Here is a 20,162-nt window from a genome sequence, read left to right on the forward strand (position 1 = left end):
AACTCCATAACATTGCCGCCACCATGCTTCACCTCCCAGAGTGAAGCAATTCCATAGGTCAAACGCGCCGGACGTGCTAGTAAGAGAGTTAGTGATTGGTTGTTACTAACTGCGCTCTTTGACAGACGCACTGGGTTGAGTATTGCATCGCTTACCACGTTAATGTTAAAATAAATGTATGTAACGAACAGTTTTTGTCTATTTCTCCGGCATGGAATTACTTAACATTGTAATACAAGCCGACTGCGCTGTTGTAATAAATGTATGGCGCTATGAGTCTCCGTTTGGTCAGCTATTTGCTAACAGCTGCTTATTATTCTATTTCCACACTCTGACTCATCTTCAAGTTGCACTAAAAGCGAGAACCATGCTGCCATTGCACGCAGAAGTTGCTCCGGACGACGGCTGGTCATTGACTCACTCCTCTTCAAGAAGGTAGCCATGACATAAAAACCAGGCCTCATAATGAAATGAAATGGAAGCTGATAAATCAGATCTGAAATTTTGGGCAGATGTGACAAACTGAGGAAGTATTTGCTTTTTGTAAACTTACCTAACAGTATATACAGTAGACAGTTCACAGTCTGGCAGTCGCCTGTACAGTCAACCTACTTACATGCATACTTGCCTATATGAGTTATTGCCTCATGACCTAGTGTTTACAGATACATTTTTAGCTGCAGTTCCAACTGCCCAAAAACATGGAGTAAATTAGTTAGTTTCTATACAACTCTCATGTCCTACACAAGTTGTTTGAAAAAGTGATGGACATAGACAACCTTAACTATAAATAATACTGACTATATGTGTCTTTGGATTTATTGTAACAATAGACAGTCTATAGCCATCTAATGTGGAACTGAGTGACTATGTTAAGAAAAGTAATTTCCCCGAGGGAGTCATCCCAAAAGGATCAATAAAGTCCGTCTAAGTCTAAAAGACCGTTCAGAGAAACTTTCCTGTAACTTACAGGTGGTGGAGTTTGAATGCTGACTGTGTCTCAGGTCCTGTGGCCTATGACCAAAATGTGGTGAAACATGGCCCTCTAGTGACTTAGCCTTCAACTACAAGCAGGCCTCCAATGTAGCTAACATGCATCAAACTGAAAAAATGAAAAATACAGTGTGTAAAGAAGAGCTCAGGTGTTAGCGGCTGTACTTCTTACTTCTTATTTGTGGCATTACTGACTTGTGTGACTTATGCAGCCTTTTGTTGCACAAGCACAAGGAAATCGTTAGTAATAGGAAAAATATGAAAGATAATAAGTGTTAGTTGTTTCAGACCTAGACACAATTATAAACTCATTCCCATTTACACAAAAATCTGATGAGATGTTCATGCATTAATAATTTTAAAAAGTAAGGGTGTTTGCTCATGGAATGTTACATCCAAAACAGCTGATGATGTGGGACAGTACTTTCCTCTGTATAGGGAAAACACAGCAGACAGGCGGGGATGACATTATGGAAGATTGCCAAAAGGCTTGGACGCAAAACTGTCTGTTTATGGTGCACTCAGTGATTCAGTCGTTCTGTCACAGACACAGACCTAGTACATTTAGATGAAAAGGTTCACAGAGTAGCAATTCAGAACTGGAAGAACTGCTGCTATATATTACCAGTGGAGGACATTTTTGTACAGTCACGTCATATTGTGGCATCTTATTTGATTTCTTTTTTTCAATACAGCCTATTGAGCTTTAACAGTTCTGTACAGATATAAAATCAGAACAGTTTTAATGTTGCATAATGATAATATGTAACTGTGAATGCTGCAGTTTTAAAAACACTTAATTAATGACTGCATTTGGTGGTTAGAAATCTTGCTGCCACTTCTCTACACAAACATGTTAGCAATAAGCTCTCACTGTAACTCATTCATTATCATGGCAGCTGTCTATCTCAAGCTGCCATGCAGGCTGCAGAGGTGGTTGCTGCCTGTGATTACTATCCACCACATGGAATCATTTCTATTGCAGTAAAGCAAAATAGTACAGTTACTCTGAGAGTGAGGGAGGTAGCAGGGGTCTTTGTGAAAGAATGTGCGTTATGCTCGCCAGGCAACTTTCCAGAGTAGTCTCACATTTCAAGGCACTGGAAACTAAGAAAGGGGAGAGGGGGGGAAGGTTGTGGCAGCTATGTTGATGATTTTGGGTGTAGGTTGGTCACCTTTGCTGGGGGTAATCCTTCTCGATCTGTTCCTAAGCCCCCCCAAAGGCCACAGTATAACCCCAGCAGGAATACTTTCTCACTGGGGGCTGTGGGGGTGGGTGGGTTGGGACTGTGGTGGAGAGGGGTCCCCACAAATTAAATTAAGAGAAGAAGCTACAGACAAAGGAGTAAATGCATAAATGAAGAAAACAGATGCTTATGCACACATACCTCCCCAACCTCCACCCCTCTTTAAAACTGCACCCTGACCCTGTGTTTACACCCTCCGTGTTTACAGGACCCTTTGTATGTGTGTGTGTGTGTGTGTACGAGAGAGAGAGAGGGAGAGAGAGAGAGAGAGAGAGAGAGAGAGGAAGAATGATTTCTATGTACTATCCTGAATTCTTTCTGCTGGAGCTTTGTCAAGCTTTTGTTGGTTTCTTTATTCAAATATTTTATATAATAGCATTTCTTTGCTTAGTTAAAAAAAAATCCAAAACACCAAAATCTAGCTCCACATGCCTCCCACCAAAACAGAATAATCCAGTAACAGAAATAATGAAAAAGAAATGACTAGGCAGAGAACAAAATAATAAAATATGTACCTTTGGCATTTATTTGCTCCACATGAAAAAGTCACATGCTGGAAAGTCATTATCGTGCTGGGGTAGAAAGTAGTATTTTTTATCTAAACTGGTCAGAAATGCACATCAGACTTTCATTAGAGCCAGTTTTGTTGAAGAGGAAGACATTTCAGGCAGTGAGATAGATTTCCTGTTCTGTAGGACGACTGTCTTCACTATAACCATTGCAAAAACTGCACCACATAAAGCAAAAGCTAAGTCACTTCAGAAAAGAGAAAAATTGACAATTCTTCATCAACATGTATCTTTTTGCCACAGAAAACCAGTGGATGATGTCCTCTCAGAACTCACCCATGTATGGAGGTTTAGAAAAGGTGAGTGTCATTACCCACCCTCACCTTACACCAGAAGAATGACATCAATGAATACACTTTATTCAACTTTTATAAACATTTGCAGAATTTTTTGGAACACCTGTTGATAAAGTTGTTGTTGTTCAAGAATCCCCTACTACGGGAAAAAAAAAAAAAAAAAAAATTATGTGTTTGTGGAGACTGCAAAGCTCGTGACATTCTTAGCTGTTGCAGAGAACTGACATGGTCCTTAGCGTCCAGGTGCCAGCTGTGGCATCCTGCACGGCGATGAGACAGCCACAGTGACATGCGTACAGGATCGTGCCTCAGATGCGCTGATGTTTGGCCGTGCCCCCGTCTGTCCAACCGTCAGGATGAGGGATAGCAAACAGCTGGACAGTCGAGGTCCTGGAATGAAAGTGGTGTCACCCACTGGGTCAGTCCCAGCTGCTGCAGGAACAGTGGCAAGATGAGAAGAGAGAGAATTTAATTTCACCGTTTCCCACCACTGCTCCCTGCTTGCTGGTGTAGAGCCAGAGACTCCATAATCATCACATAAATCCAAATCCTTATTTTCTGAAGGTCTAAAGGTAGGTTAGGGACAATAAGGCATAAACAGAAAGCAGTCAAGGCTCCAAGTATTTCAAAAAGAATATGGAGCTGCACCCAAACATCCAAACACACCGTGGCATGTGATGGGCAGTGATGTGGGAAACAGGTGAACAGAGCTGAGAGAGGTGCTTTGTTCTTCTCCTAAAGGGAAGACATTTGTCCATTAGGCCAAACAGTAAACTAAGGAGAGCTACTGAAGAATGCTTTGAAGTGACAAATAAAAATGTGAGACCACGGACAGCTGTAGATTTATGACGATGACAAATCTGCATATAATCTCGGTTAATCACAGAGTCAGTCGGGCCCTGCTCCTGAATGAGATAAAAGCATCTCCTTTTTTCCCCTTTCCCTTTCTTTTAACCAAATTTCCCACCAGTAGACACTTGCATAACCAGAGCATTGGGGAAGTCCTCACGCCTTATTGTTCTCTGTTAGCTTTAATATTAGTAAATGTTTTTGATAACTAGCATTATAAACCTTGTTTGAGCATGTGCATAAGCATTTATTAATCAGTTCACATTTCATATACTAGATTATTGCTGCTAGACCAAAAACACTTGTCCCCAAGTTCCCAGTGGAGTCCAAGCTAATGACAGTGAGAAGTATAACCAGTAGATGGCACTGTTTCCATTTTAATGATGTTTTTGTGGACTTGTGGACAGCTACAGGTGCTATTTTTAGGAGCTGCATCAAGGCAAACTGTAGTCTGTGGATGCAGCTGTCATAGCATTCACATTTGGGAATTTTATATTATGCAATAACAAGCAAATAATAGCCTCTTTACAAGCAGTGAGCTACTTGGGTGTCCCATACCCCTGTTATTATGATTCCTTGCGCATTCATCTATCATTATGATAATTGTGTGTAAAATGGTGTGTACTGTAAGAATAGAGTAAAGGGTACTGATTATTTAACTGCAAACCCGTCTATTATCTGAGCTTTTTCCCTTAGAGCTTTACATAATAGGATCCAGCACCTGTGAAAAATATCACCAGATAAGTTTGCTTCACTTCTTTATTGCATGGGGAGATGATTGATGAAGTTGCTGGGGAGAGACACTATAGTGCACCTGCTGAGGACAGACAGTGGTCGGAGCTGACCTCGTCTCTCCATCACAGACAGATTATCAGGGGACAATGGAGCAGACAGGGGCGCTCAGAGCTGCAACTACCTAGGCTGGATTTTATATCGTTACCTCTTTCGACCAAGCAAGTTTATTTATAGCTCAGTCGTCATTCCGCCACAGAAGCTGCCCGCATCCCGCACGTCCTCCAGTCTAAAACACAGCAGCACAGTCCGTCAAACCCTGTCCTCAGGGTAGACAGTTAACGTTTGCTCTGTATGTTGTAGTGTGTTAGCAGAATAAATTCAATGTGATTAGTGTGGGGAAAAATACAGATAATGTATCACTTTTCACGCTAATAATTAATTATCTCAAGCAATGTGACAGCAAAGTTCATTCTATAGTAGTAATAGTTAGCTTGTGGTTGTAATTAGGATAACTGTGTTCTTTCTTGGCTCTTGCGCAGCACTAAAACAAAACAGTTAGTAAGGTCAGCGGATTAATATTTGAAGCCACGTTGGTTCTGCGGTCACAGGTGGTCGCTTTGTAATCGATTTCTAATGTGAGTCCGCCAATAAAAGTTGACCGGTAACGGTAAGTTTATAACAAGCCATGACATTCTCCACACAACCGCAGAAATGGAAAATTTCTTTTTTTCTTTGACAAAGTCCTGTCTGACCTCATTATCAGTGCTGTCGCAGACTGTTATTAGGTACAAGATGTTGGGTATTGTTGTGCAGGCTGCCATCTATAAATAGACCTGCTTACGACTGTATTATCTCACCAAACGTGGTTGAAGTGTGAAAGTCTTCATTCAAAAACTTGTCAATCAACCAGCTGCATCATCCCTTGTCACAGACTGCTCATGACTTGATTTGATTCATATTTTAAAATAGCTATTAAATAAGAAACTGAGTAGCATACAAAGATCTCTTTTGAGTGTGAGCGGTGTGATGTACGTCCACACTACTGCCCACTAACTTACATAATTCTCAGAGCTGCTTTGCATTACATTATACCTAGTGGTGCAAGAAGTATTCACATCATTTATCTAAGCATATAGCACACAATACACTGCAGAAACATTACAAGAATAATAGTATAATTAGTAAAAATATCTAAAGTACATGTTCTCTATCTGAATCTACAACTACTTTCCTGCATATTTTGTTTCCACAGATACTGAGGAACCAAAACTGTCACCACAAACAGACTAAGATATGACCATGTCAGAATAGCCTCAGAAGTAAGGTGCTTGTTTTTTTACATCCCAGTGAAAGCTGACTGACAGTGCAGCTGTTGTAATGAGGCATGTACTAGAATGTTAGTTTGGTGCTTGGCTGTTTTGCTGAACACCCTGTCACTCCAACAAAAACTTTGAGCAGATGTGTTACGTTTGAAATAGCTCTTGTGTGATGGCTTTGGTGACCGGCGATCTTTCCACAGGTGTCATGTGGTGACTGCGTTTCAATCTTCTCCAGAGCAAGGTAATAGGAAAACACAAGTGCCACAATCCCTCCAGTGTACACATGACATTTTCACTTAGACGGTGACACAAGAAAAACACTGCTCATAGTTGACATGAAAGCCTCTCGCAGCCACTCCAAATGACCCTTCAGCCGTCTTTCCATTTCAGAATATTTATGATATTTTTACATTAGACTTGTTCTTGGCAGGTTAATGCTCACAGATGTCTGCACTGCTCAGATGGCTTGAGGGGGCAGGTACCATCTGAGCTGTGTCAGGGAGAGAAAGTCATTTTAACAGCACCTTACACTTAGCCTAACACATAATTTCATAGTACCAATGAATGTGTTAATGAGACAAAATGTTTTCGATAGAACAAATCTTGGCAGGCGTCTGTGAATTATTCACTGGACCTGATAAGTTAGCATGTTCGTCCTTACAATTGGCAAGCAGCGTTCACAGTAGCAGCATGTCGCATCCCTGCCGTGTAATGCATGTTAACTATGGTGACTTATAATTGTCCTGAAGTCAGTGTCTGGCAGATCAGTATGAGTAAAAATATTCTATAGACACCACAAAATAATCTGTCAGCTACTAACAGAGATGACATAAGAAGTGAGAGTGAGCTTTTTTATCAAAGTGAAGAGAATACAATGGCTTTTCTTTTTTTTCACAACTCAAGTGATGAAAGTGATGAATTACGCTTTGTCACTGTGGATTTATTTCCTGTGTTTGTGTGCCATCCTTGACTGACCGTGACAGTGTGAAGGCTGCTTTCATGTCACGCAGCAGAAATTGCACTTCCAATAGAGAAAAAGACTGCTCTAGGGTTTTGTGCTGGGTGACGGAAAGTATGACATGACAAAATGATTGGGCCAATCTTCTGCCTCGATTGGGCTGTTGTAGGAAAAACACAATTGTAAGCCTGTGTGTATATGTGCGTGTGGGTGTGTGCAGTTTATGGGTGTCTGTGCACAATTACATCACTGTAACAATACACTAAAACATGTTTGGAAGACGGTAACATAGAGACAGGATATTTGCTTTGTGAAGGAAATATGTGTCAGTAACAAAGTTTCCAGGACAATGACAGTATTTCAGTGTTAGTTGTAAATAAAGGAGGTTCTAATTAAGAAACCAAGAACCTCTATAGCTGATATGAAGCCCTCCAAAACTAAAAACTTTAGTTGACATTTATGACAGAAAATGTCATAATACATTAATAGTGCATAATGAATTTGACACTGGCAGGCTGTTTGAGCACAGGGTGCTTCTATATTGATTTGTTCACAATATTTGAAAAGCGCTTAAAACAGCAGAGATATATAAGTTTGGTGTGACCATGTTACAGCTGTTTTAAATGCTGTATTAAGCAGAGGACTTTAATTGATTTGAAAATGCAATAATTGTTATAAAGAGGTTGTGATTGTTGTACCAACCAGACCTTTAAATGCATGTTTTTTTGATGTGATTACTCAGATTGTCTAATCTTACTTTATAATCTAATGAGTTCATGGCAGTAAGACATTATGAGGCAGTACAAAGAGTCCCAAAACTCAGAACAGGCATTAGTATGTTAGCTCTTATGATTCTGTCAGGATCCACATATTTCTAGGGAGGGGGGCATTTATGTAATTCTTTATGATCCAAAAGACTTTTAAAAAAGCAGCTTTGGTAATTAATACCCAGCATTCACTGCCTGTCAGCATAATGTGTTCTTTAGCTGGATTTCACACTTGGAAATAAGCTCTCATTCTATCCATCATTTCACTTGCAAAATGACAGATGAATAATAATTATATAATTTCATGAGTGGTTGCAGTTACAGAAACATTTACAAAATTCTTATAAATGCACACCGAGGAGTGGGATTTGATTCTTAAACATACATCTCCTGACATGTTTTTTAGCTTGATGTTGGCCATGCTTGTTGACACCCTTAAACTATTTTTTGTGTGGTCTAGGATCTATTATTGGCTCTGGCTGTAAGTGTTTTCTGTTCCATAGCAAGATGAATCCCCAACATGGCATTAGGTTACCAGGCAACAGTGTACACTCCACTGCTTGGTTATAATTTTCTTTGTATAGTTATGATGTTTAATAGTAAGTGACTACATGGCAGTCGGCCAAAATTAACCACTGTTAGCAGAACCCGTAGAGCCTGATATATGTCAGGCGGCGTGGAGGCTAGCAGGCTATATTTGGCTGCTATGTTCCCTTCAAAGAGACGAGTTCTAGGTCTGGACTTGACATTTCTCTTAGACTGGAAAAAATGGGTTTGGGTCAGTGAGTTTTTGTGGGAGGAGGGGTGTTGTTGATGCTCAGAGGAAGGCACTGGTCTCTGTTCTTCAGTGGCTCATTGTTATGTTCACATCTTTACAGTACAGGAAGCTTAAATGACAGGATGAAACTAGCAATTATATGTGCTGAAATACAACACAGTCTTTGCTACATAAAAAGTGTCAGGACGTTTTGCCAACAGATAATGATTAGTGTAATCGACACAAGTTTCCCATAAAAACAGGACGACGTGTCACATGTTAAAACTTTGTATATGCAAGTTTAATAATTTTTTTCTATAGGAATATGCTCTAACTTATAAGGCTCACATGACACTTGTAAAACTTGTATTTTCAAAAGTAATATACATTGTCAGCAATTTAAAAACAAGACATTTGACAAAGTGACATGTTGGAACTAGCTTGTTAAATTATGACATGACACTACTTGATGCTACTTTATTATGCTGTTTTCTCAGCCTACAAGTCTCTAAGCTTATTGATGATCTGCATTACTAGGCAAGATAAGTAATGTAACATTACATTTTATATGGCCCCAAAGTTCTGTTTTTGATTAGGCTCTCCTGTGTGTGCTGTATGTGTTTTGAGGTTAAACAGAAGCATGTGGAGTGCAGTCCTGGGCTTTATCTCTGTGTGTTGGCATGAAAAAGAAATGGAGAGTTGCATTCACACCTTTATTTATTTTGCTGTTCCTGGCTGCTACTGCAGTGGAAGCAAGAGTGTGGCTGCAGAGCAGACATTGTGCAGACAATCTGAACGGAGCCCAGGTGCCACAAAACTATTCACTGATTTATAATTTTTTCCCTCACTCACACTCCTAGTGTTTGTTGTTTCTGTTTTTGTTTTGTTTTTTTTGCAGTTGCAAGTTATCACCATCAACTTTATTCAGTGGAGTTGCATTGCATACAAAAATAAAACATTATAATGAATCTTGAAACCGCACTGATGATGTATCTCATATATTGTATCCTAATAATAACCCATTTTCAAGCACAACTGAAAACCTCTCCTGCAGGTTGAAAAAGTCAGAGGTGTTTTCACAGTGGAGAGATGGGGCCGGGGCTGTTGGTGAATAAAAGAGTAGGTAGTGGTGTATGTGTGAGGAATTATTTTCTCTCAGATAGTAGTAGGAGGAGGGCAGTGGCCCAGAGGGGGAGTCTGGCTCCTGCTGCAGCTGAGACACAGAGCTTGGTAGGCTTAGCCTGGTGTTCTCAGTGTTGTTCATCCAGCCCCACTGTAGACCCCGGGCTCTCTGGGGGGGTTTACTTCCATTTGTTTTCACTTCCTGTCCAAATGGAGTTGGAGAGGTGAATCATTCATGTCTTTGAGAGGCCTCTTGTGTGGATGAAAAATGGGGAGAGTTAAGTCTCCTGCCTTGAGTATTTAAGATAGATTAATATGCTTTGCTTTTTGTCAGACTGCTGCCTTTTTTAAGTGAGGTTTTTGCTAAAGCGACATGTTTATGACTTCCATTTGTGTTTTTTGTTCTTCATTCCAAGTCAGTTTTTAAAAGGCTCGCTATTTTTCAGTCTATTTTTAACTGTAAGTATGTGTGTGTTGTTGTCTTGCCTTCTTATACCCATCTGCTTATCTGTCTGTCAGTACACCCACTGACAGGCACCATGGAGAGTGCCCCCCTGCCCTAACTGGATCCTGGTCTGTCAAATCTACATGATGAAATCAGTGAAAGGTGATAAATGAGTTGTGCTTCAGAGTTCTTGGTATGCCCAGCTAAATGGGCAGATTGTCACTTAACTGTCACAGGGTGGGGCCGTTTTTCCCCTGATGGCAGAAACAGACAAACTTCAGACTTCACAGGCCCATTAGTTGTCACTCCATGCCATCCCATCATCCTCAGGGAGGGCCCAGATTGTGCTGGCATGCGTCATGCTAAACATCTCTTTGTTGTTACCTTTCATCTGGGGGGTGGGTGGGTACCTGTCACCTCTCTCAGTCCATCCTGTGAGTTATGGGACTGCGGGAGGTCATGGCCGCAACCCCTTCCCCACTTGCCGTGAAATGTGCAGAACAAACGGATCCAGGAATTACACAGAGATTGGACACACTGGCTGGATATCTAAGAGCGGAACCCTCGCAAAGGTCTCTGTGGCCAGATAGGTGTGAAAGGGTTACCAGCCCATCTGTTTCCAAAACAGAAAATTTTTTACCCCCTTTGAGGTGACAACCCCAGAGCATACTCTGAATTCTCCTTTTTAGCTCTGAGTGGCATTATCTCAGAAAAGCTGCTGACAGCATTCAAGGTTTCAAATAAAGGGAGGTTTGAAAGCTACATCATGTTCTTTAGCAGAGAAAAATGACCGTCATCTGGAAAAGGAAATTTTACTCATGGCATTTAGATGTATTTAAAAGCACAGAATAACATCAATGAATAGTATTGTATCAGCAGGCCAAATAAAAAGACACTCACTTACTTTGCTCCTTTAAAGGACGGAATCTCCATACTTTGTTGTTCAGAGGGACACGTCCATGTTGTCATCTTCATTTCATCCTTTGATTTCTCTCAGAAGTGCCTTCCATATACTGTAGCATCATCAAGAAAAACACTGTTCACTGACAGCTTTGAGTAGATCACATAGCTGTAACTCTTTTTTGTGTCTGTGCTGGTAATTTCTACAAGTTCTATAAAAGAGAGAGCCAAAGCTTGTTAGGGCCCTGTGTTACTGAAGAGGCTGGGCTGAAAAATCAGTTTGGTTACTGGATCCGAGATGAAAGGCAGAGGTCAGGAACGCTGCAGCCACTCCCAAGCACAGCATGGCGGCTTTGCTGTGTGAACATGTGTGCGCATTTGTATGAGTTTATGCACGAGTCCGTGGTTTGTCCGTGCGTGTATATTTGTTTGCAGAGCGAGTGTCCTGATTTGTATTTCTACAGTATCTGTGCTCCTTGGACCTGCTGTCAGTGCATTTGCAACATTTGCTCTTCCTGAGCGTTCCACAGTGTTTGTTGTGTGTCAGAGTATTTGTCTTCCTGGTCCTTGGAGTTCACTATGGAAAGTTCACAACAATATCTCTAGCATCTTATACAGTTCTCAGCTTGTTCCTGTTCTTAATCAACCTGCAGGGTGCACTGTTGCTGAAGGATCCACCAGGGGTTTTTACCCCATTGGACAGTGTCCCACAATTACAAGTCCTGCTGCCTTAGTTACTGCTATGCTTTCCAGTTTCAACCAAGCTGATGAAACTCACAAATAGCAGAAATGGTTGTAGAGACAAAAAGAAAGAAATATAAGGAATTTGAAATATCCTCATTACTACATCCCATGTAATGACACAAACCACAGTACAAAAAAAGCATTAAAAGCAAAAGTATTTAAAAGCACAGAATAACATCAATGAATAGCATTGTATCAGCAGGCCAAAAAAATGCTCAGTGTGTAGAGAGAGGTAGAGAAAGATGAGGAGATTCACATTTAGTGAGCATGAGACTGAACACTTACTGCACACAAGAATTTTTATCTTTGATTGAAGCAGCTGTAGCACTTCTATTGTTTTCCCACCAAACCAGTGAGATGACCCCTGAACCATTCCTTTGCCTCTCAGGGGACAAAGGAAACAGGGAGGTGTTTGACTAGTTTAGACGCTCTCTTAGGAATTGCAAAAGTAGAACATTGTCTTTTGGAGTTTGTGTCACACAAGCCACTAACCACTGCATAAAAATACGGTAGCTCATCAGGATGAATGTGTAACTGTGGTTGGAGGAAAAAAAAAAAAAAAAAAAAAATATTATATATATATATATATATATATATATATGAATGTGATGCTGTAATAAGATCCAGAAACTCAAGGTCACCCAAGCAAAGTGTTTAAAAATACATCTGGAGCCCCTCCAGGTTTATGCATATGGAGCAGCCCAGACATTAGCATTGTAACAGAGGTTGTGGGTGCACTGTGGGACATTTCCTGGTATGCATAGCACTACTTTAATAATCAGAGGAAGCGCTATTTTTCAGAGGCATTGTTGCGTTGTAGACCTTTGAGACACCACAGGAGGAGAGAACTGTGACTGTGCTGCGGTCAAGTAAAGCAGTGGTGGCGTAGGTGGAAGTAGCCTGGACAATAAGCACCAGCCCACCCTTCCCATAGTAAACCAGATTTCCTCTTGGCCTTTTTTTTTTTTTTTTACATGGACCTTTAAAATCCATGAATGGAGTTTTACTTGAGTCTTTAAAGGTCATTGACAAATCCAGAATGGCAGTCAAGCAGTAAGCATAGCCTGTTATTAAACAACCATAGTTTTCATGGTGTTATGTTGTCAGGTTTTTTCTTGGTAAGTGTACTTAACATATATTCAGGTCACTGAAGTCAGATTTGTCTGTTAAAAAGAAAATGTGGAAGATGGATGAAAACTGCCTGTAGGTTTGCTGCAACTGAAATAACAATTCTGGTATTTTGCCAAAGGACAAACATGACGGATAAAATGAGTTTTTTCTAAAGCTGTGATGATAACAAATATATATATATATTGTTATCATATTAAGATAATAGCTCCAAGGCACTTTGGAGGGATGATGCTATGATTATCCACTCATAAATGGGCTCGACTAGCAGGATGTGGATTGGAAGGATGCCCCTGAACAGAGAACCTTTGTTTTTATTAATCCCTCAGGGATTTTCTAAGGTCAGCTAAGCTTGGCTGAATTCCATCAAAGTCACATGTGTGTGTTTGGGCTAGTGTGTTTGTATGATACGGACGAGGCATTTGACTTCTCCAGGCATTTCAGTGATGTAGGCCCAAGAGCCACTGATGCAATGATTCTGCTCACTGTGGATTCAAGCAGAAAAGTCTAGCTTCATGCTCATTGGTTAATAGCTCACTAAAATGCTAGCTGACATTCAGAATGATCTTTCAGAGCTTCTAATCAATGCTAAGCCTTTTGGTGTTAGAATATTGTTAGCGGATCAATAGCTTGTGTCGCTTCGAGAGAAGGTGCTGGGCAAGGGGACAAAGTGGAACATGAAGTGGGCTTGTCATGATTGAATGTAGGGTGGAAGTTGTACAACAACAACATGGTCAATTTGATACAAACAGTGGATCAATGGTTTCCAGCAGAGATGAGCACATTGATCAGTAAAAATACTGAGAGCTGCCCTCTGTTTCCAGTGGGCTTTTGTGCTCCATGTCTATTTTTAGAAAGCCTATGGCAACAGATGAAGGCACAGCATCAGGGACCTATTCAAAGTTAGAAAGTAAACTGACCTCAAGGTCAGTGCACAATAAGTGGATGCTCTGAAATTGTGTTTTTGCCTTTTTGGAACTCGTAGTTACAGCTCAGGCTGTCTCTCACATCTCAGATAGAAGGTTCACAGCAAATGAATGAACACATTTTGCTTAAAAAAAAACTTTTAAGGATATTTGTTGATTCAGCTCTCTCTTTGAATAGCACCATCTCTATCTTTTTTTATGCTTGGTCTTTCCCATAGGAGAGGGATACATGAAGCTGTGAAAGCTCCATCTAACTATGTTATTATTAGCTACATTGCAAAACTTTGTTGGCAGTTGTCTCAAGATTAAGTACCAAACATGACTGCCTTTATATGCTTTTTCATGTTATTTGATCCAACCTGTTAAGTGCATTCTATATCACCCTGAAAGTCCAACAGGAAATACCACAGGATACCAGACAGAGTAACCCAATAAAAGCAAGAGCGCCCAAATCATTAGTGGGGAAACATGCTCACATAACACATCCAGATGTACAAGCTAATTGGATTTTACCATCAAATCAACAGTTGTAGCGCCTTTGTGCTTTTATGAGACTGACCGCAAGGTAAACGGAAAATGGGCTGTTTGAAGTGACAAAGCGTAACCCGCGGCTTTTAGCAGGTAGACCGGCTGAGCTTGGTTGCTAACGGTGCATGCTATATTCCTCATACGGAGACTGAAGCAGCAGCGTGCCATGGCTGTACTGCCTGAATTGATCTAGGAACTCTTCCACTTAGCAGTAGTGACTCATCAGGGGCTGATGTAAGTAAGATGGCAGGCGTTGAGGTAATTGGTGTGGAGAGGTAATTTCCCTCCTGTACCAGGGCTGCCCTCAGAGCTGTGGGGATGGTCACTAGGGAGAAGAAACTGAAGGGACAGTTTGTGTGGAAAGAGGAGGGGGGCGGGGGGGGTGGCATGGTTACGTCAGAAGTTTGCTGTTAGTATGCAGCCCCTCTCTTGGGAGGAACATCCCTTCTGACTGGAAGAATATGCACCTGACGATGATCACATCCGCCACAGTCCTCCCAGGGTGGCATGATGAAATCCTGCATCCACACAGGCAGGAAGACAAGCAATAGGTAGGAAGGCAGTGAATAAAATTAATTCCACTAAAGCAGAATCTAATAAACATTTGTGTCAATTAATAGCATAATAGAAGACTGTGAGATTCATTCTTAGATCAGTTTATAGGGGCTTTATCATAGGGGCTTTGAAATTCAGAGAACACGGAACAACAAAACATGGCTGACTCATTCCCTCCCACACATGGATCATCCACTATTAAGGGGAACAAAACATTTTCTAGCTGGATCAAATTAGTTGTAAGGAGTGCTTGTTTGTCCACCCCTCATATCTGTTGCAACACTTAAGTTCAGCTCCCTTCCTTCTCCAGTCTGCCTCCCTGCTGGGTTTCATCATGCACAGTGTGTCACAAGGCAGCAGTGCTATGGTGATTAAGCCACAGAACTTTGGGAGTTGATTTGGAACTGGCACAGTAATTGTGGTAATGTGAGTAGGCTTATTTGGTAGAAAAAAACAAGTCTCCAGGTTATGACCACAGTTTCTTGAAATAGAACGGAAAGAGCTGAAGCACCATGGCGGGAAGTATCTCTTTGTTATATTTCTAGTCCCAGCAGATCATTTGAATTGACTCAGTTGGAGTAAACAACATAACAAGGATGTGTGTGTGTGTGTGTGTGTGTGTGTGTGTGTGTGTGTGTGTGTGTGTATATGTATGGACGCATGTGTACAGTATGCGTGTATGTATACTGACATCTCTTGCAATTTAAAATAGGCTATAATGGCCTTTAATTTAAATTTGGAAAGTGCTAGGGGCACTTCACCGCTCTGGCCCACTTGTTCCCTCATCTCTAATATTCCCCCGCTCTGCGTTAGTGCTCTAATGTCAAAACATACACACACGCACGTACACAGACACAGACACACACACAGAGTTTGTGTTTGATATGAGGGAGGTGACAGACAGTCGAGCCCCGGCCCCGGAGAGCAGAGCAGAGTGGCTCTCCAGCAGGGACGCTGACGTTCACACTTAAATGCTTTAATAGGACTAAAGTAGACAAAGGCCGCCAGTGACGCAGTAGGAGCTATAATGGGCTTGCCACATTGCAGGTTTACTGGACCCTGCCTATTGGACAGAGCTATTTCCAATCCCACAATCCCTCATCAGCTCCAGGAAGCTAGTTATAAATAAAAAGTGTAGGTTAATCGCTGCTAACGTGTCCCAATAAAATGTGTCTGGGTTTTTTTTTTTTTTTTTTTTTTGGTTTTGTTTTGTTTTTTCTTTTGAGGAGCAGTAGGTCAAGTTAGCCGAGGATTTTTGATGGGGACCTGGAAACTAATTATTTACTCTCAAGTGCAGAGAAGTGTTTGGTTTCCTATGGTTTTGTAAGACAAAGCACAAATCCATGAACAACATTCTGTAAACCACCATTTAAAAACAATGACAAAAAAAGACAGTAAATAAAACAAATCCAGATCTAAATATTTCTGAATTAAAATAGCAAAAATAGTATATGAGCTTGCAACACAATAGTTTTATTGTGCAATCGTGAACAACTACAGGAACAGGAACATTGCAAAATATGTTTTGAGATTTTAGTTTCAGGATTTGGTCAAGTATCAGACAAAATCACTTTGTCATGTTATATAAATAGGGATTCCATGGTCATGATAATTGTCGTTCATGTGACAGCCCTACTTCCTCTTTTGATCAATTAGGCCTTAGCCTATGTTGAGGTCAGCCTACAGGGTCAGAGCTCGCCTGCTCTGACAGATACTGTGACAGATGGAGCTCCGGGTCTTTAGCCATCATTACCTTGGACTTGAAAGCTTGTTATCTCTCACACCATCTTATCCAACTTGAATGCCAAGACTGATTCACCAAGATCAAGAGTTTGCTAAATCTGTTTGACTGTAATGTGGCACTAAGGGGAAATTTTGATTATTATTTGTTGATAGTTTGTTCACAAGCTTCTGTGAAACCCATTCTTTCAACTATTATATACACAGTACACAAAGATTTTTAAAAAGTTTAGAATTATTTATTTGAGTTTTTATATAACCAAGACATAAGTATGGGATAAAAATGAATGCATGCATAGTCCCTGTTGTCTCTGTTTATAAGCAATCAAGTTACACAACATATATCATACATTAGCTCTCAGAGTTGTTTTATGTCTGGGGTGAGCCTGCAAGCTGTGCATTTCCTTCTTGGCTTCTTGGTTGCGCTGTGATAAAAGGATTGAGGGGTTAAATGTTTGTCCAGCTGAAACAACACAGTAAAACTCTTTCTCTGTGTCTCTGTAGCCCAGTCGTCAGAGCTCAGGACCTAAAAATAGCCGCGCTGGCTCCACGCCCCTGGCTGGGGGACAGGTCAAATTATGAAGGAAGATGAAAAATTTAAAGGCACAGGCTGCTTGGCCACAAACCCAGCCCTGCATCAGTGGTCAGATAGAACATTTGACTTGACTTTTATGGGCTGGAGTCAGATTATATTAACTGTGGATCTTTGCCAGTTTGGGATGTAATATTAATTGAAAAAGTCCAACTATGTAGTCACTTGGTGTTCAAATTCTTCAGATTTATGTACAGTGTGTGTGTGCTGTAGTGTTTGTTCCTCTCTAATTCACAGTAAACACATATCAAGGGTATTTCAAGGAAATGGGATGTGTAATCCTGGAGAGGTGTGCTCGACACAGTTTGAGAGGTTTATGTAATTGCGATCATGCTGTTATGGCATCTTACAGTTGGCTTCCTTGGCTAGCTAGCTGAAAGCATGCTTCCTGAGTAGCAGCACTGCCCTGGATACACACTGAACCTCACAAACACACTAAGCTAATGCAGTGTGGTTGCACTTAAATGAACGCAGTGTTCATTTGGTGATTTACCCAAATGTTAGATTGTGTTTTATGAAATATTGTTGTTGTAATTTTTTTGTTCTATTTACCAAAAAAATTCTACATATGCAATTTTAATGTTTTGTGAATCACATAAAAAACAGCAATTTTATAAAACCTTTGACATAACATATGCTGCATAGATTTAGTACATCAAGGCAAAAAATAGATCATTCCACCCGTGTACCTGAGAGAACAAAATGAGGACATAAATAGAGTGAGTGAGAGAGAGACTGGTTCAACAAATCAGAAAAGAGAGAGATAGAGGAATCAAGCCTCCATCTGCAAAGAGGGAGTCAGGAGACATGCCTTCTGGCAGGAGCTGAAGAAGACAGCTGTGTTTGGTGTGGTATTTTTAAACGCATCAATGCTGCTCCAATCCCCGCGCCTCGCCTGACCTATTTTTAGCCAGGGCTGGCCATTGTTCTATTTCTGTCACCTGTGGGCCACGCAGTTGTTGATTCACATGCAAATGAAGCTCGCTCCCTCCCTGGCTTGCATTACTGCCTCAGCGAGGTGCTCAGTACGTAGTACACGGCTTTCCTTAGCAACTCAGCTTTACATTTTCCCTCAGTCTCTGCTCAGACACTTCACTGAGAAGAGAAAAAAGCCACAGACCGGAGAGAAATAGAAAGAGAGGAAGATAAGAAGAAGAAGAAGAAAAAAAGCTGGACTCCTCTCCCAACACTGTGTTAGTGTTTGGAACCAGACTAAGGCAGGAGCCTGCAGAGAGAGTGTGCAGTTAGTGTTATTGCCTCTACAGTGAGAGTGGTTTCTCAGAGGAGGAGGCAGAGGAAGGGAGAGAGTTGCCTGTTGTCGTGGTCTCTCCCCTGAGTGGCTGAGGGGTGGCTCTTGGTGACAGGAAACGCAAGGCTTGCGATGAGACCTGAGCGCTGAGTGGAGTATGCTGCAGACGATTTACGAGGGCGAGTCAAGTTTCTCCACAACAGAAGGGCGCGTTGGACACCAGCAGCTCCCCAACCAGAGCAAGATGCACAACGTGAACAACTCAGGTGATCACACATCCCGGTGTTTCTACTCCTCTTGAGGAATCTCAGTTTTTACCCTTCTTTTTTTTTCCCCCTCCCCTTCTTTGCATTCCAATCCCTGCCTTTTCCCTCTATTGCCGAATCCGTTCCTACTTCTCTGCTATCTTACATCCTCTGTGCCTCTCTCGCACACATTCACTCTGTCCCTCTCTCCCTCTCTCACGTACTCTCAACTCTTTGCGCTCAGCTGGTCTCTCATTCTGTGTGAAAAGAGAACTCAAAGCTTCTCAGCACAGCAACGTGGTAGGATCAGACACTTCTCCCTGAATCAAGGTATTTACTCTTGTGATGACATGCGCTGCTTCATGAATTGTGCTTCTCAGAGGGATTGTTACCTTAATCTGTGTTAAAAGATGTCTTGTAATGAGTTAAAGTGCTGTTTATCCTCATATCCTCGACATGCAGAGAGTGATGTTTTTCTACTAAAAGGAGGAAATGTGTTAACACTATTCCCATGCTCTCCTTGCCTGAAATGAGTCACTGTGAACATGAAAGGGGTGTTGTGTTTTGCGAGCTTCCATGTCAACGTGCACTTTTCAGGGAACAGGAAAAAACTGTGAGAGAAATACTGAGGGGGACAACTGAAAGGTTTCTCTCAGGATATTTACCACAGTCATCGACTGTTCTATTTTTGACCCGTGAATTGAATTGAAGAGTACACGGCTGACATCAGTATGAGTAACGTCTATTCACTGTATTGACTCAAGATGAGTCACACCTTATTTGCTTTGATTGTTTTTTTTTTTTTTTAGCATGTGGCTATTGATAAAATGTGAACATTGTTTCTGGAAATTAGTTTAGAGCTGAAGCATTGTGTTCTGTGAAAAAACAGTGTCATGTGGGCTGTTCAGAAGCATGTGTAATGAGAAAGTACAGATTGAGTCATGTGGGTGCTAAATTTACTGAAAAATATATCATGAACTATGAACTATGCTGTTCCCTTAGCCAACAGCAAGAAGGAAAAACATGATGTTGAATCATTTAAACTAATTGTTAAATGTGCATTTAATTTTTTTCTAGCTTAATGTTTTTGTTGTAAAAGATTAAGGTTAAGACTCTGACATTTAAAAAGAACACAGCCTTAAGTCTGACTTCAGGCAAGCAAACTGGGTGACTGAGAACATCCACAGGCAGTAGGTTAAACGTGAGGAGTTTTAAAAATAAAACCGGAGGATGACAGGGAGATGACACATTCCATCTCTGTCAATAGAGCAGGTTATTTGACTATCAGGCTACACTGTCTTAGCGGCCTGTGAGCCAAACAACAGATATACGGAGTGCCTGAATTCGGGCTACTTGCTTATTCTGTGGGTCAGCTATTCTTAGGTGAGTTATTTTCAGCTTATGGCATTAGCCTGCTAAGATTAGGCGTCTGTGCGTTATCATTCCATCTCGGCATGCTCCTGATATAACAGTGGTTTGGAACAGATATTTATAGAAA

The 20,162-nt window shown here is 41.1% G+C and overlaps 1 protein-coding gene across 4 annotated transcripts in view; it reads left to right on the top strand.

Annotated features, from left to right (window-relative positions):
* Positions 1 to 66: 66 nt before the first annotated feature.
* hdac9b (histone deacetylase 9b) overlaps positions 67 to 20,162 on the top strand; it is a 41,234-nt gene continuing 21,138 nt past the window's right edge. The window contains exons 1-3 of one of the 4 annotated variants that reach the window (XM_051076412.1): positions 67 to 176; positions 348 to 435; positions 3,053 to 3,108. In XM_051076412.1, the coding sequence (XP_050932369.1) occupies positions 368 to 435; positions 3,053 to 3,108 (124 nt within the window). In that variant the 5' untranslated portion in view covers positions 67 to 176; positions 348 to 367. Of the gene's footprint in view, positions 436 to 3,052; positions 3,109 to 6,226; positions 6,250 to 18,576; positions 18,686 to 20,162 lie in introns of those variants that run through there. The other 3 variants (XM_018688387.2, XM_051076413.1, XM_018688414.2) reach the window with 3 other exon arrangements.

This window comes from Lates calcarifer, linkage group LG15 (assembly GCF_001640805.2).
Source record: "Lates calcarifer isolate ASB-BC8 linkage group LG15, TLL_Latcal_v3, whole genome shotgun sequence".
NCBI lineage: Eukaryota > Metazoa > Chordata > Actinopteri > Centropomidae > Lates > Lates calcarifer.